Source organism: Phoxinus phoxinus, assembly GCF_949152265.1.
Source record: "Phoxinus phoxinus genome assembly, chromosome: 15".
Lineage (NCBI taxonomy): Eukaryota > Metazoa > Chordata > Actinopteri > Cypriniformes > Leuciscidae > Phoxinus > Phoxinus phoxinus.
In genome coordinates, this window is record NC_136890.1 from 18,921,154 (window position 1) to 18,934,473 (window position 13,320).

The window sequence follows — 13,320 nt, forward strand, 5'->3', positions numbered from 1 at the left end:
CCAAAAAAAAAATCGTAAATATGTATCTTAAAGGTCTTAAACATCTATTTAAAAATCATATTTATTACTTAAACATTTATAAATTATTTAGTCAGTTTCCTTGTTTAAAAATTTTCACTATCCTTAAAACTTTAGTTTTAAGTTTATTTGTTTATTTCCTATTTTACATTATTTCAATTATTTTTGAATCTCAATGTACTCCTTATGAAAACCGTGACTGGGCCCTAAAACTGATTTATCAATGATAAGAATGGCATTTTGGTGCATAATTGAGTTTGGGGAGCCAGAAGGTTTCCAATTAGAGCTTATACGCTGGTCAGTGAAGGTATCTTTCCAGACAGACAGACAGACAGACAGACAGACAGACAGACAGACAGACAGACAGAGAGTTTAGTGTGGGCCGCAGACGCAAGCAGCAGAAAGACTATCCACTGCATTAACCTTCTCTGGTCCTGCCAGAACTCTTTCTGCACTCTTCTTTCAGCAAGACCCAAGGGAGGGTAACTCTGAGCCTGGCCCATTCTCCGTGAGAACTTTGATTTCCTATTAGGTTCCTGCAGCGGAGGGGGGACCCGCTCGTCTCACGTTCGACGACAGGCTCTGCACAGGACAATGGCTAGCCTCGGCCTGGATACAGGCCCTTTTGTTAGCCGTGCCATTTTGGTTTCGCCCCTGTCTCCCTGGCAGGGCAGAGCCTTCACATCTCATGCTCTTCCCCAAAGTACACACTTTTGGATGGGGGGGAGCAGGGAGGGGGAAGAGCTAGACTGATTGTCTGTACATCAAGAAAAGAAAAGACAGAAGAGCAATGCCAGTGGTAAAGTTTTGACACGCTGTTCATCACCTCATGAAGGGAGCTATGGTCAGTTTATCCAACATCTATAGAGCAAACAATGTAGATAGTTGTGATGTAATGCAATGTAATGACAGGAGATTTTTAACATAAGTGTCAAAAACTGCAGTCATTAATTGATATTTTATCAGCATATGTGCTGTCAGTAATAGGGGCTGTTTGGATTGGCTTAAACTGCATGGTGATCAAAAATTAGGAATTTTGTAACAAATTGAACTTCAGGGTGTCACATATCTTGTGCAGAAAAATGAACTGTGGGAAGGTGAAGAGAGAGAGAGAGAGAGAGAGAGAGAGAGAGAGAGAGAGAGAGAGAGAGAGAGAGAGAGAGAGAGAGAGAGAGAGAGAGACACTGATTGACAGATGCAGTGAAGCAGCACTGATCTGAAGAGGGGGAAGCATCCCTCAGGAGAAGAGCAAGAGGATGTGGATTGAGTCTGATGATGTGAAAACAAGGGATGCAGGGATAATCTGCAGGGAGGGAAGATGAGCTTGAGTATGGGAGACACGGAGAGCTTTCCCATGCTCACCTGAACAAACTGCTCCACAACAATCAACACAGATCCGCATGATACTGCACTGCCAATCAGCTTCACTTCTCCAGGACTGGGACATATAGAAATGTATTATATTACCGTGCATGGCAAAGAAATAATATGTTGATAAACAACACACACACACACACACACACACACACACACACACACACACACACACACACACACACACGCACACACACACACACACACACACACACACACACGCAAATAAATAATAATACATATAACTAAACATAAATGATGTGGCAACACTTTACAATATTCATTAGTTAGTTAATATGAATTAAGAATGAACAAGACTTCTTCAGCATTTATTAATATTAGTTAATATTAGTTTCAAAATTGACTAATACGTAATTGAAATCAAAGGTTGTATTTGTTAACATTATTAATGCACTTTTATTTACATTATTAATATTTTTATTAACTAATTTTAACAAAGATTAATAAAGTATTGTTCATAGTTCATGTTTGTTAATGCATTAACTAATGTTAACTACAGTAATGAACCTTATTGTAAAGTGTTACCAATTATATTTGTTTTATAAATAAAACACATTTATAAAACGTATACAAAAATTCATTGTTTTTTACCCAATATTATAATTTTCTAATTCATCTGTATAGTGCATTTCACAATAAAAAATGGTCAATCAGTGCAAGCTGTGATGAGAAACTCCCTAGAAAGATACAGTTTACAAAGAACACTTAAAAAATCACAAAGCTATACTATATGCAGATTTATTATTATTATTCATTTATTACTGGTTTACATTTTGCAAAGTATTTAAATATTCAGTAACACTTTACAACAAGGTTCATTAGTTAACATTAGTTAACTACATTAGTTAGCATGAAACAATAATGAACTGCACTAAGAGAGCATTTTTAAACTTTGTTAATGTTCATTTCAATATTTACTAATACTTTATTAAAATCTTGTTAACATTAGTTGATGCACTGTGAACTAACGTGAACAAACAATGAACAGCTGTATTTGTATTAACTAACATTAACAAAGAATAACAAATATTGCTCATGGTTATTTCATGTTAGTTAATACATTAATGATTAACTAATGTTAACTAATGAACCATATTGTAAAGTGTTACCAAATATTCTCTCAATTTTTCCACAGACGCTATAGCACCCCCTTGAGGTCCCCTGGGGGTTCACAGACAACTGTTTTTAAATCTGTGCTATGGGTTGTTCTGGAGCTTCTGGGAGGTTTTCATTTTTTAACTTTACAGATCTGGACCTTTTATGAAATCTCATTTTGTTTTTTTTCACAAGAAAATAGCAAAGGTTTGGAATGAGGGTGAGTAAATAGTAGCAAACTTTGCTGTATAGTGGCTACATTTACATTTCCGCATCGACTTACATTGCATTTCAAGGTACACATTTAGCCTACATTCTTATCAGTGAATGTATGGGAATCAAACCAATGACATTGGCGTTGCAAGCACCAACGCTCTACTGTTTGAGTAAAGTAGATAGCTAAAAATAGCTCTTGGGTTTGCAGAGTGATGTTTTGGAAGAGGGTCAGGGAATGGGGAGTTGGTGCTGAGAGGCTTGAGCTGCTAGGACGCCCGCTGGCTGGTTAACTAATTAGCTCTTTTGTATCTTGAGTGAATCTGGGCTGTATTAAAGCAACATGGAAGTCACTCTGTAAGTGTTGGGCACAAACTACTTTAAAAGAGGTCACATTTTCTAAGTATACCCTGCAGGCACGACTCCCTTCACTCCACTCCCAGGTCTCACACTCATATTGCAGCCGGGATGCCTACAAAATATCGACACTCTGATGACACAGTGAGTGTTGTTATGCCACTGAGGAGATAGGGACTGTAAATCCCAGTGCTTTTACTTTAGCAGGTTGACTTGTGAAGTTGGAATAAACTATACATTTCAAACAAGGCCTGCATGTTAAGCTTGAATTCAGCGGAGGTCATTCAGCTCAGGTTTCACTCTCTTTTCCTTATAATGACAGCCCGAAACCTTGTGTCTGGTGACTCATCAGTGATTCAGACATCTCTTTTTCTCCATGGAAATAAAACTCATTAGGCAATACTCAGCATCTATCCATCTATTTTTCTATCCATCTACAGATACTCTGTGTGTCTGTCTGTCTGTCTGTCTGTCTATCTATCTATCTATCTACAGTATCTGTTTGTCTGTCTGTCAGTCCATCTTCAGTATCTGTGTCTATCTATCTATCTATCTATCTATCTATCTATCTATCTATCTATCTATCTATCTATCTATCTATCTATCTATCTATCTGTCTGTCTGTCTGTCTGTCTATCTATCTGTCCATCAGTATTTGTGTGTGTGTCTGTGTGTGTCTGTCTGTCTGTCTGTCTGTCTATCTATCTATATATCTATCTATCTGTCCATCTAGTCTGTCTGTCTGTCTGTCTGTCTGTCTATCTATCTATCTATCTATCTATCTATCTATCTATCTATCTATCTATCTATCTATCTATCTATCTATCTATCTGTCCATCTAGTATCTCTGTCTGTCTGTCTGTCTGCCTGTCTGTCTATCTATATATCTATCTATCTATCTGTCCATCTTGTATCTCTGTCTGTCTGTCTGTCTGTCTGTCTGTCTGTCTATCTGTCTATCTATCTATCTATCTATCTATCTATCTATCTATCTATCTATCTATCCATCCATATACAGTATCTCTGTCTGTCTGTCTGTCTGTCTGTCTGTCTGTCTGTCTGTCTATCTATCTATATATCTATCTATCTATCTATCTATCTATCTATCTATCTATCTATCTATCTATCTATCTATCTATCTATCTATCTATCTATCTATTTATCCATCCATATACAGTATCTCTGTCTGTCTGTCTGTCTGTCTGTCTGTCTGTCTGTCTATCTATCTATCTATCTATCTATCTATCTATCTATCTATCTATCTATCTATCTATCTATCTATCTATCTATCTATCTATCTTTTCCATCTCTCTGCCCTGCACGACACTGTTCGATTTGCAAAGTTGCTTTCCACAACTCTCCATTGTCAGAGGCTCTCCTCCGGGTGCTGAATAGATGAATGGAAATGGGGAGGAAAAAAGAAAAGGGGTCGGACATGTATCCCTAATTGGGAGTGGGAGGGAGAAAAGGTGGGCGGGGGGCACGGTTGTCTCTGCGTACAGCTGAAAGCGATATCCTTGTCTCCCCTAGCTTGCCCCACTCCCCTCTGCTCCACCCACAGGATACCTGAGAGTGAGGGTCTCTGGGGAACTGGACCAGGGGAGGCTTTCAGTGGCCATGAAAGGAGAGCGGAATAAAACACAAGAAAACTCCTGACAATATACAGTATCCCTCCCTAGAGCATGGCTCACAGCTGAAACACTATATGTGCAGCCACTGTACAATGGGGGCAAGAGTCCCTTAATAGATGCGTGGCCTTCACAGGTGAGTGGGTGGGACAGCCAGTGCTCTCCAAGCCTGGCAGAGTTAAATGAGTTCAAGGCATTGACAGAGATGAGAGGGGCAAGAGAGGTCCTGGTGCATGATTTCAGTTTACATGCTTTCCTTTAAGAAGAATTACAGATGTCTAAATAGTTTTTGACGCTGAATAAATCAAATATGATTTGAACCTTCATCAAAACATCAGCAAATAATTATTAGTGCACTGAAAAAAATGGTGCATAGGATTTAACAATATTCACTCCGAAATTGCAAGTAACACATTGAATTAAACATGAAATTTTGAAGCAGAAAGAATGAATTTTTTTTTTTTTGCAAACCATACTCCAATAATCTTTTTTGAAGAATTAAACTTCAAAAGTCATTTTTGTACAGTGTACAAGCTTTTGGCTTAGGGGTGAATAATTATAGGCTTCCTATGATCATGAAGTTCATGCATATCAATTCTGCATCCAGAGAAAAACCCACACAGGAGGCTCTTAGATGGGGTTTACACCACAAATCCAATCATTCTCAGTGTCTCCCCCTGTAATCTATAGAAGTCAAAGCATTCACCACTAGTTTTAAAGAAAGAATTGCCCCTCATGTTCTGAGGTGTGACTGGAAAAGGCCCTCCAGCGCTGCAAGAGCCAATTTTTTGACCTCAACCATTCACAACCACAGCCTCTCGTTCATCGGAAGGGGAACAGCACGCTGGACGTAACTCAACCCACGAGGAAGTCGACAAAAAGGATAAATGCCCCTACAGTTTAGGTGTTTCCTATACATATGCACACACATCCATATCCTCACAATGAATGTAACTGATGCTCAAAGGGCATTGAACGTCAATATAATTGGCCTCACCATTGTGTATCTTTGAATGAGACGGTTACCCAAGAAGCCTCATGTTGGTGTAGGTACGTCCACTTTGAACATTTTGCAGACACAAAAGGGCAGCCACAAGAGAAACAAAGATGTGAAGAATCACCACTGCTCTTTCAGTTTCTTTTTACGGCATGCTGAAAGACACCGAGGTGGGGTAGCAAGGTTAGCTAACTAATGGCTAATCCATTCATTTTTTCCCCTGCAGATTTTCTGCAATTAAAATGATATAGCAGTAAATATGTTTCAAAAAGGAATATTCCAGGTTCAATACAAATTAAGGTCAACCAACAGCACTTGTGACACTGTTGATTACCATAAAAAATTATTTCAAACAAAAACAATGGGTTGGAGTGAGGCACTTACAATAGAAGTGAATGGGGCCAGTCCTTAGGCACTGTTTTATACACTGTTTCAATAGTATAGACACAAAACTTAAACAAGTTTGAACATAATCTGCTATGTAAAATGATATCCAATTTCACAACTTTGTTGCCTTTCAATGACCATAAAGATGAAACGAACAATTATATATCTTAAATAATTTAACAGAATAATTCATGTGGGTGATTTTATAGAATTATAAGCTTCACATTTTTAAATAGGCGACATTCACTTCCATTGCAAGTGCTTTAACTTAACTTTAAATCGGATTTATTTTTATATTATCAACATTACGCAACAAATGCTGTTGATTGAGTTTAACCTGGAATATTCTGTTAAGTGTATTAATATCTGTTATTAATATACTTATATCAATGTTCCCAAAAACTTTTTCCAAACTGTGTGAATATTTTTTGGTTAAGAGCATTCATGAATAACATTATCTATGATTCCACAAGAATAATCCTGGCTATCTAGGTTACATTGATACGCATCATCAGAGACTGCAGACTAGTGTTCACAGGAAGCCTATGCATTATTCATACCTCTTATTCAGCGGCTCATGTGACGTTTTCTATTATTTTCTCCCCTTGCTTAGATAACAATCTTTTTTAAAAAGGCCACAAAGCTTTTTTTTTAACCATGTAGTTGTGGTACATGCACAGGTGTATGCGTATCTGTCAACAAACGCCTCTAATACATTACTTGACGTTAATATTTTATAGAGTTGTCTCCATAAGCCGACATCCAAATGCTAACAGTTACTTGGCATAAGTCAGTCAGATCAGTGCTTACATAGTCGAGAATGATTCTCTCTGTGCACTAACATGTTACAGTGAATCTTTTCTCCATTTCTCATTTACTTTCTGCACTTGCATCAAAAGTTGTCTTTTTTCCTCTCTTTTGAATGCCTTGTTCACCTCACCCCCACATGCCCTCTTCTCTCTTTTTCTGTCTTGCTCTATGGTTGTTGCTACTGTCTCGAAGCAGATGGAGAGTACGGCCCAGTTTTAGCTTTTGTTCCAATGTCCCCAGAGAGTCCAGGCCCTTTCCTTGGCTCCTCCCACTCCCCTTATCTCCAATGAACTTTAGGAACCACACTTTTCAACTAAGCAAAGGAATGAGCATGTGCTCGGCTTGCAGTTTACATTGTTGTACTCACTTTTTAACACGTAACCTGTTCAGTGTGCATGCCTGATGTTCTGAAATATGTACGTCTAGCCCTGAATGAAGAGGAGGTTGATATTCGTGGTGGAGGTTCTTCATAATCTGTCCATCATTTTGAAGAATGGTTGAAGAACTATAGAAGAGCAAAAGCTAACTATTCCCCAGCACCTCACACACAAACACACAAGGGGGAAATAAAGTGCAAGATATTCAAAGTTTTAAAAAGCATTAAGCTGAAGAAGTCACTTCAATGTTCTTCCTACATTTTCTGTTATTGTCAAACAAAAAACAGTCAATGACCATCAGTGTGAAGTTGAGAAAGATCCAGCCTTTTCTGTTTACATAACGTATAAACCGTATCAAATAAGAAACAGTGTGTTGCCATAACTGTCTTAGAATTTCCATAGTATCTAGCCTATATGTTGGTTTAGTAGATTACTATGAATGTTTAAATGAAGTTGAAAAGCAACACGACAGAACCATTGCGCGCGATCTCAGATTCTATGCGCCCGCGCATTGCGTAAGAAATGGAGGGGTATTTGTTTATGTTTTTCCCTCAACGCTCTACCTCAATATTTAATGAGATGTGAAACCTCAACTCAGGCAGGCTCCCAGCTGTTGTCAGGAATACTCCATGAGTAAAACGAAAAACGAAAAAAGACGTTGGTGTCACCGATGCTGTGGTATAAGGGCACGCGAGGGTCAACTGACAGTATACAGCAAGTATCCACTCAAGACTCGACAAATATAAAGAGGTGCTCGATCATTTAAAAAAATAAGTTAAACAACAACAACCATTTCGTATCTGTAACATAACAGTATTTCCCCTTTTTATCTATTATTTCTGAATAAAAAAATTAAAAAAAGATTTAGAGCAAATGCACCATAATAATCACATTTCTATTTTAAACCACAATAGGGCTGATTGCTGATGTAGGCTAATTCGAATCAGTAAAAAAAAAAAAAAAAAAAAAAATGTTCCAGAAGTATATAGGCCTACTATAGCCTACAAACAGAGTTGTTTTATACATTTTAATGAGATATAAGGACAAAAGTTTTCCGCAAAACGCAAGTCACACATACATACATAATTTCCCAAAGGCAAAAAAAAAAAAAAAAAAAAAAAAAAAAAAATCGTTAATAATGAGAACACTGGACCGTAGTTAGCAGATAAAAAAAGTTTTATAACTTATAAGGTTATACAATTGCCTTCGCGGGATACCTGGTATAAAGGTAGCCTACACGTTTTTGTGTCAAATTAAATAACCAATTAACAATATGTAGCCTATTGGAGTTATATAAAGTAGCCTAGATATTAAAAATGCTCTCTTCCTCATTTTCCAGTGGCAGTCACATATTGAATGTTGCATGCAAGTAGTGAACCTGTCAGTTTTAAGCGTACGCTTAATAATAATATCAAATTCGCCAGCTAAATGCAGGTGATAAACTTTACACATAGTTTGTTAAGTGGCTACTCCCAATTTATAGGCGCGTGGTCGCGAAATTTGAGCGCGTTTGTCGTTTGAGGGACGCATGTAACAGGACGGCACAGATGGTCGCGCGGTTCACTAGAAGATAAAGGTATTATGGATAAGGTTGTGAATAATTTAGCGTTCTGAGCGTGTGCATGATATTCCCTATTATTCTCGATGTTAATCTGGATAGGGATCGCAGACACATGGCTCAAGTGATTGGTTAAACGCAGGGGTGGAGACACAAAAAAGCAGGTACGCAGCGCCCACTTTCATTAATAATTCCTGAGCAATTCCAGTGAAGTCTTTCAAGGGAACGGACAAAAAAAGTTTAGGAAAATTACGGATCCCCTCTATTCCTAAAGGAACTATGTCAGTAGCTTATACAATTTACAATGTGTGAGACTCGTATAAGTGTAATAATGTTGAAATAATAAACATGCCTATATTCTATTTAAATGAGCGGATCAATATAAGCTTTAATTTGTAAAAAAAAAATAGCCCAATATGGGGTAAATTAGGTTTTACAATGATAAATTATGTGTAAAAATGTTTTTATTAAACATGTAGCCTATTTTAGAGGTCTCACTGTAAAAACGTATGATCAATAAGTTGACAACATGTTTTTTTGCATTGCTTTAACTCTTCAAAATAAGTTAAGTAATTTTCAACTTTTTTATAAATTATACAAGAGTAAACTCATTTGTTAAGTCAATTTAATTATGTTGAAATACTTAAACATCCAAGTTGACTGTAGGCTACTTAAAAATTAAGGCAAAAACGTTTTTTAGGCTATACAGTGTTGTAGCAATTTTTGTTTTATATAAATACAACACAGAAGGCTATATATGTAAGTTCCCTTTTAGTTTAAGATAATTAGGGTGTTTGTGTGTATAGTAGCCTACTACGTCAGCATGTGTACTTTGGTGCGTGCTGGCGGGCGTGTGAGCGCGTGTGTGGCAGACTCACTGAGCGAGTGTATAGTCTCTCGAGTCAGGTCCTGTGGGACTCCACTCAGTGCGCTCACCAGCTGACAGCGCGTGCTTCCAGGAGGACACCCAACACCACTTGACACGGGTCGGCCAGCAATTTTGTAAAAAATAATAAACGCTTCAATTACAGTTAAAACTTCAATAAACATGAGGTTACGCATAGATAAGAAGACTATTAAAAACCTTAATACGCAAAATCAAATAGCCTAGTTCATGATGTTTGTCATGGCTCGAGGGTAGAGAAGCTGACAGTTGGCACGGGGGCAGTTGGCAGCATACCAGCATACATGTGCACGCGTAAAGAAAACCGTAACGCTTGTGCTAAACGTCTTTAGAGAAGTGTTTTCGAACTCTGAGCAAATAAAAATATTAACGTTGAAACTAGATTTTACAATAGAAATTCAAATTTTTGGTAGTTTTAGAGTGAAGGCACAAAAACAGCGCATGCAGCCATAGTTACGTTTTCGCATTAAAGCAGGTTGTTGATGCTTACATTTTTTTTACGATTCGTACGAATTAAATCATAAATGCGAATTTATACGAAATAGCAATCGTAAAACTTTTTCTCACGAGTTCGGGCTGGCCAACCGACTGAAACACAAACAATATGATATTAACTTAAAAGAGGACGTTTACATTTTATTTGACAAATATCTTGATTACAATTCCACAAGAAAAATATTTTTGAAACCAGCATTAGAATGAACAAGTTAAAGAATGAAAATATGAACTGACATTATGAGTTAATGGTATTATCAGTTGAATTCGTTTTTTCTTTAATTAGGCCTATAGGTGTCACTGCATATTAAGTGTGTTGAAGTGTACAGCTCTAATTGTATTACAGTTTATAATAGTAATGATTTCGTTAAAATGGTTTCACACCTGATGCCATACATAAACTTTTTAAATTCCATAAATAACTTTAGTTCTAAAATAAAGAACTCAAACAATACACTGATCTGATAAACTCTAATATAAAAAATAACCAGCTTGATAAAGAGCCTATATGTTTCTCGTTTCACTGAACTCGATATAGTAGGCTATATATTTACGTGATAGTATGGATATAATATTTATATATTTTTGTATATTATATACAAAATATATAGGCTACACTTAAAATAAAGGTTTATTTTTATCACCATATGTTTTGATAGTTGTAATGATTAAATGTCACACCACTTCCAACTTAAGTGTTCCAATTATAAATTAACATTTGTAAAAATATAACATATATTAAGACCTTTTGTTGCAATGTACATATGGAAATGATTTAAACAACAAGATCTAGACATGTTATGAGATATAACGAAAAACTGATAGGAAATAAGAAGTATAACAGAGATAGAGATAATAGAGATAACTCAAAGAGACATGAGACATAATCATGTTAAATTTGCCTTTTTATTTCTACAATAAAACAAAACATACGAGTAGCAAAATTCCAATGTAAGGCAAAAATTGACAAGGCAAACGTAAATAAATAGCTTACTTCAGCTACAGAAGCAGAACACAACTTTGCATTGAAATCAAATATTAAAAAGAACGGATGTACAAAATCTAATGGCTATATTAAATATATTCCTCAAATTGGCATTACTTCTACATAAACAAAATTTATTTTTCCACGACAAAAGAATGTTTCTCAAGCCTATGGCCCGTTTTTAAAGTGCACGTAAACTTTAGAAGTCGCAAATTCTTACAGGGTTCAAAATCAATCGTATCCATGAAATAGGCCCATGACAATCATTTCTGAATAATAAACAGTTTCAAAAACTTTCACGGAAGACAGTTTTATGCATGACATTCGAGCCCATGGCACTGCTGCTCGCGGCAGTTCACATGGCGTAGGGGTCTGGTCAATGTCACGAGAAGGCAACTAAATCTATTGGCGTCAGACACAACATCATCAATGTCAAAAGATCGTACAACAAATGGATAAATAAAGCAACCCATTACAAAGCCCAAATATACGATTGACACGATTGATGGACAGTCCAGTAGTGTGTTTTCTAAAAAGCGCGGTGCTTGGGCAGTTTCAGTTCCGAGAGCTCGTCTTCGCTCTGCAACTCCAAGTGCGCTTCGTCAGAGTCACTGAAGTGCGAGTGAGGGGAGAACTCTCCGTCGCTCCGGTTCGACCGAGGCGAGTCTTTGCTGGCCTCCGAACCGGACTTGCTCGTTCCAGAGGGCGATTGAAGCTCTTGCTCCATGAAAGAAGCGAATGTTCCATCATCGTACTGGTACGGGTAACCCGCGCCCGTGCCTCTCCGACAGGCGCTCGGTGATCCTCTGGGAGAGCGGTCCTCCTCGAACCCCTTGGCAGGCAGCAAGTCGCAGTTTGGCGGGTCGGCTTTAGCACCGGGGCCCTGAAGCAAGTCGGACAGGGCGTTGATGTAGATCTGGGCCATCTGTAGGGTTTCGTATTTGGAGAGCTTCTTGTCGTCATCGAAGGCTGGGATGACACTGCGCAGCGCGTCAAATGCGTGGTTCAATCCGTGCATCCTTCGCCTCTCCCGGGCATTGGCAGCCACTCGCCTCTGTTTCTGCACGCCGTTGGTCGCTTTGCTGGACGGGGCCCGCTGTCTGCCCTCATCTGCACCCACAGCTCCTTTAAGCCGGCAGAGCTCGCGTACTTTGACAGGACTCTTGCTGCTCTTCCTGAAGTTGGAAGCAGAAGACACGCCTTCCGAGCTCGAGCCGGGCGAGTGCAGCAGGTATTCGGCGTGTGCCGCGCAGGTGCCAGCCTGCACGGGAGCCAGCCAGGCGCGTGGGTCACTGCTGGCCATGAGTGCCAAAGCTGGTGGGTACTCGCACTGCTCCCCCCGCCCCAAGCTTGGATGCTGGACGTCGAGTTCAACCACTTCCCTTGTATCCGTGCTCATTCCATCCATTTTGTTGTTTTGTGCTTTTTGGAGGAAAGTGGGTGGCTATGATATGGGAACGGGGATTTTGCCGTGGAGGATTTCTCTTCTTACACCTGTGGTGAACAGGATTTCTTTACTGATGTCTCAGAGCGACTCGTCGGTTTTAAAAGCGGCACGCGCCGGGGAGCCCCCCTTCCCAAGCTGGTCGCGTGGCGCTTTGACCAATAAGAGCACGCGGGGCAGGCGCGTGTAGGCGACCAATGAGAAGTCGCAGCAAACCCGAGAGAGGTTATTATGCCCAAACTTTCTTTCTTTTCTTTTTCTTTTTTGATAATGTAGCGCTTCAAGCCTGTTTAACTACAGAATTATTATCACAATGGGTCGTCCCACAGGACGTAGGCCTACTCAGAATCTTAGGGACTGAATGAAGTTTTGTGGTGAGCCTCCTTACACATTACACTTAGGAAATTAGATATAGGCTAGGCCTTTAATACAAACAAAAAACAAGAAAAAAAGTTGTCTCGACACTGAAATGCAGAGAAAGGGGTAATCAAAAATCTTTGACGACACCGTGCTTTGAAACTCCTTGGTTTATTAAACTCAACTGAATGATTTCTTAAATTAGGCCCAAACCTCAATAAGAAAACAAACCCGATGACCTACACTGCTTTGACAAGCATTTGCTCTGTCTTCATTCATATTGTCCCATGAAATGAAAGA

General features: G+C 38.6%; 1 protein-coding gene across 1 annotated transcript; it reads right to left on the bottom strand.

Annotated features, from left to right (window-relative positions):
* Window positions 1-11,171: 11,171 nt before the first annotated feature.
* On the bottom strand, window positions 11,172-12,781 carry atoh1a (atonal bHLH transcription factor 1a). Its single transcript, XM_079637510.1, has one exon. It carries the CDS (start codon window positions 12,625-12,627, stop codon window positions 11,749-11,751), a length of 879 nt encoding a protein of 292 aa, XP_079493636.1. The 5' UTR covers window positions 12,628-12,781; the 3' UTR covers window positions 11,172-11,748.
* Window positions 12,782-13,320: the final 539 nt, after the last annotated feature.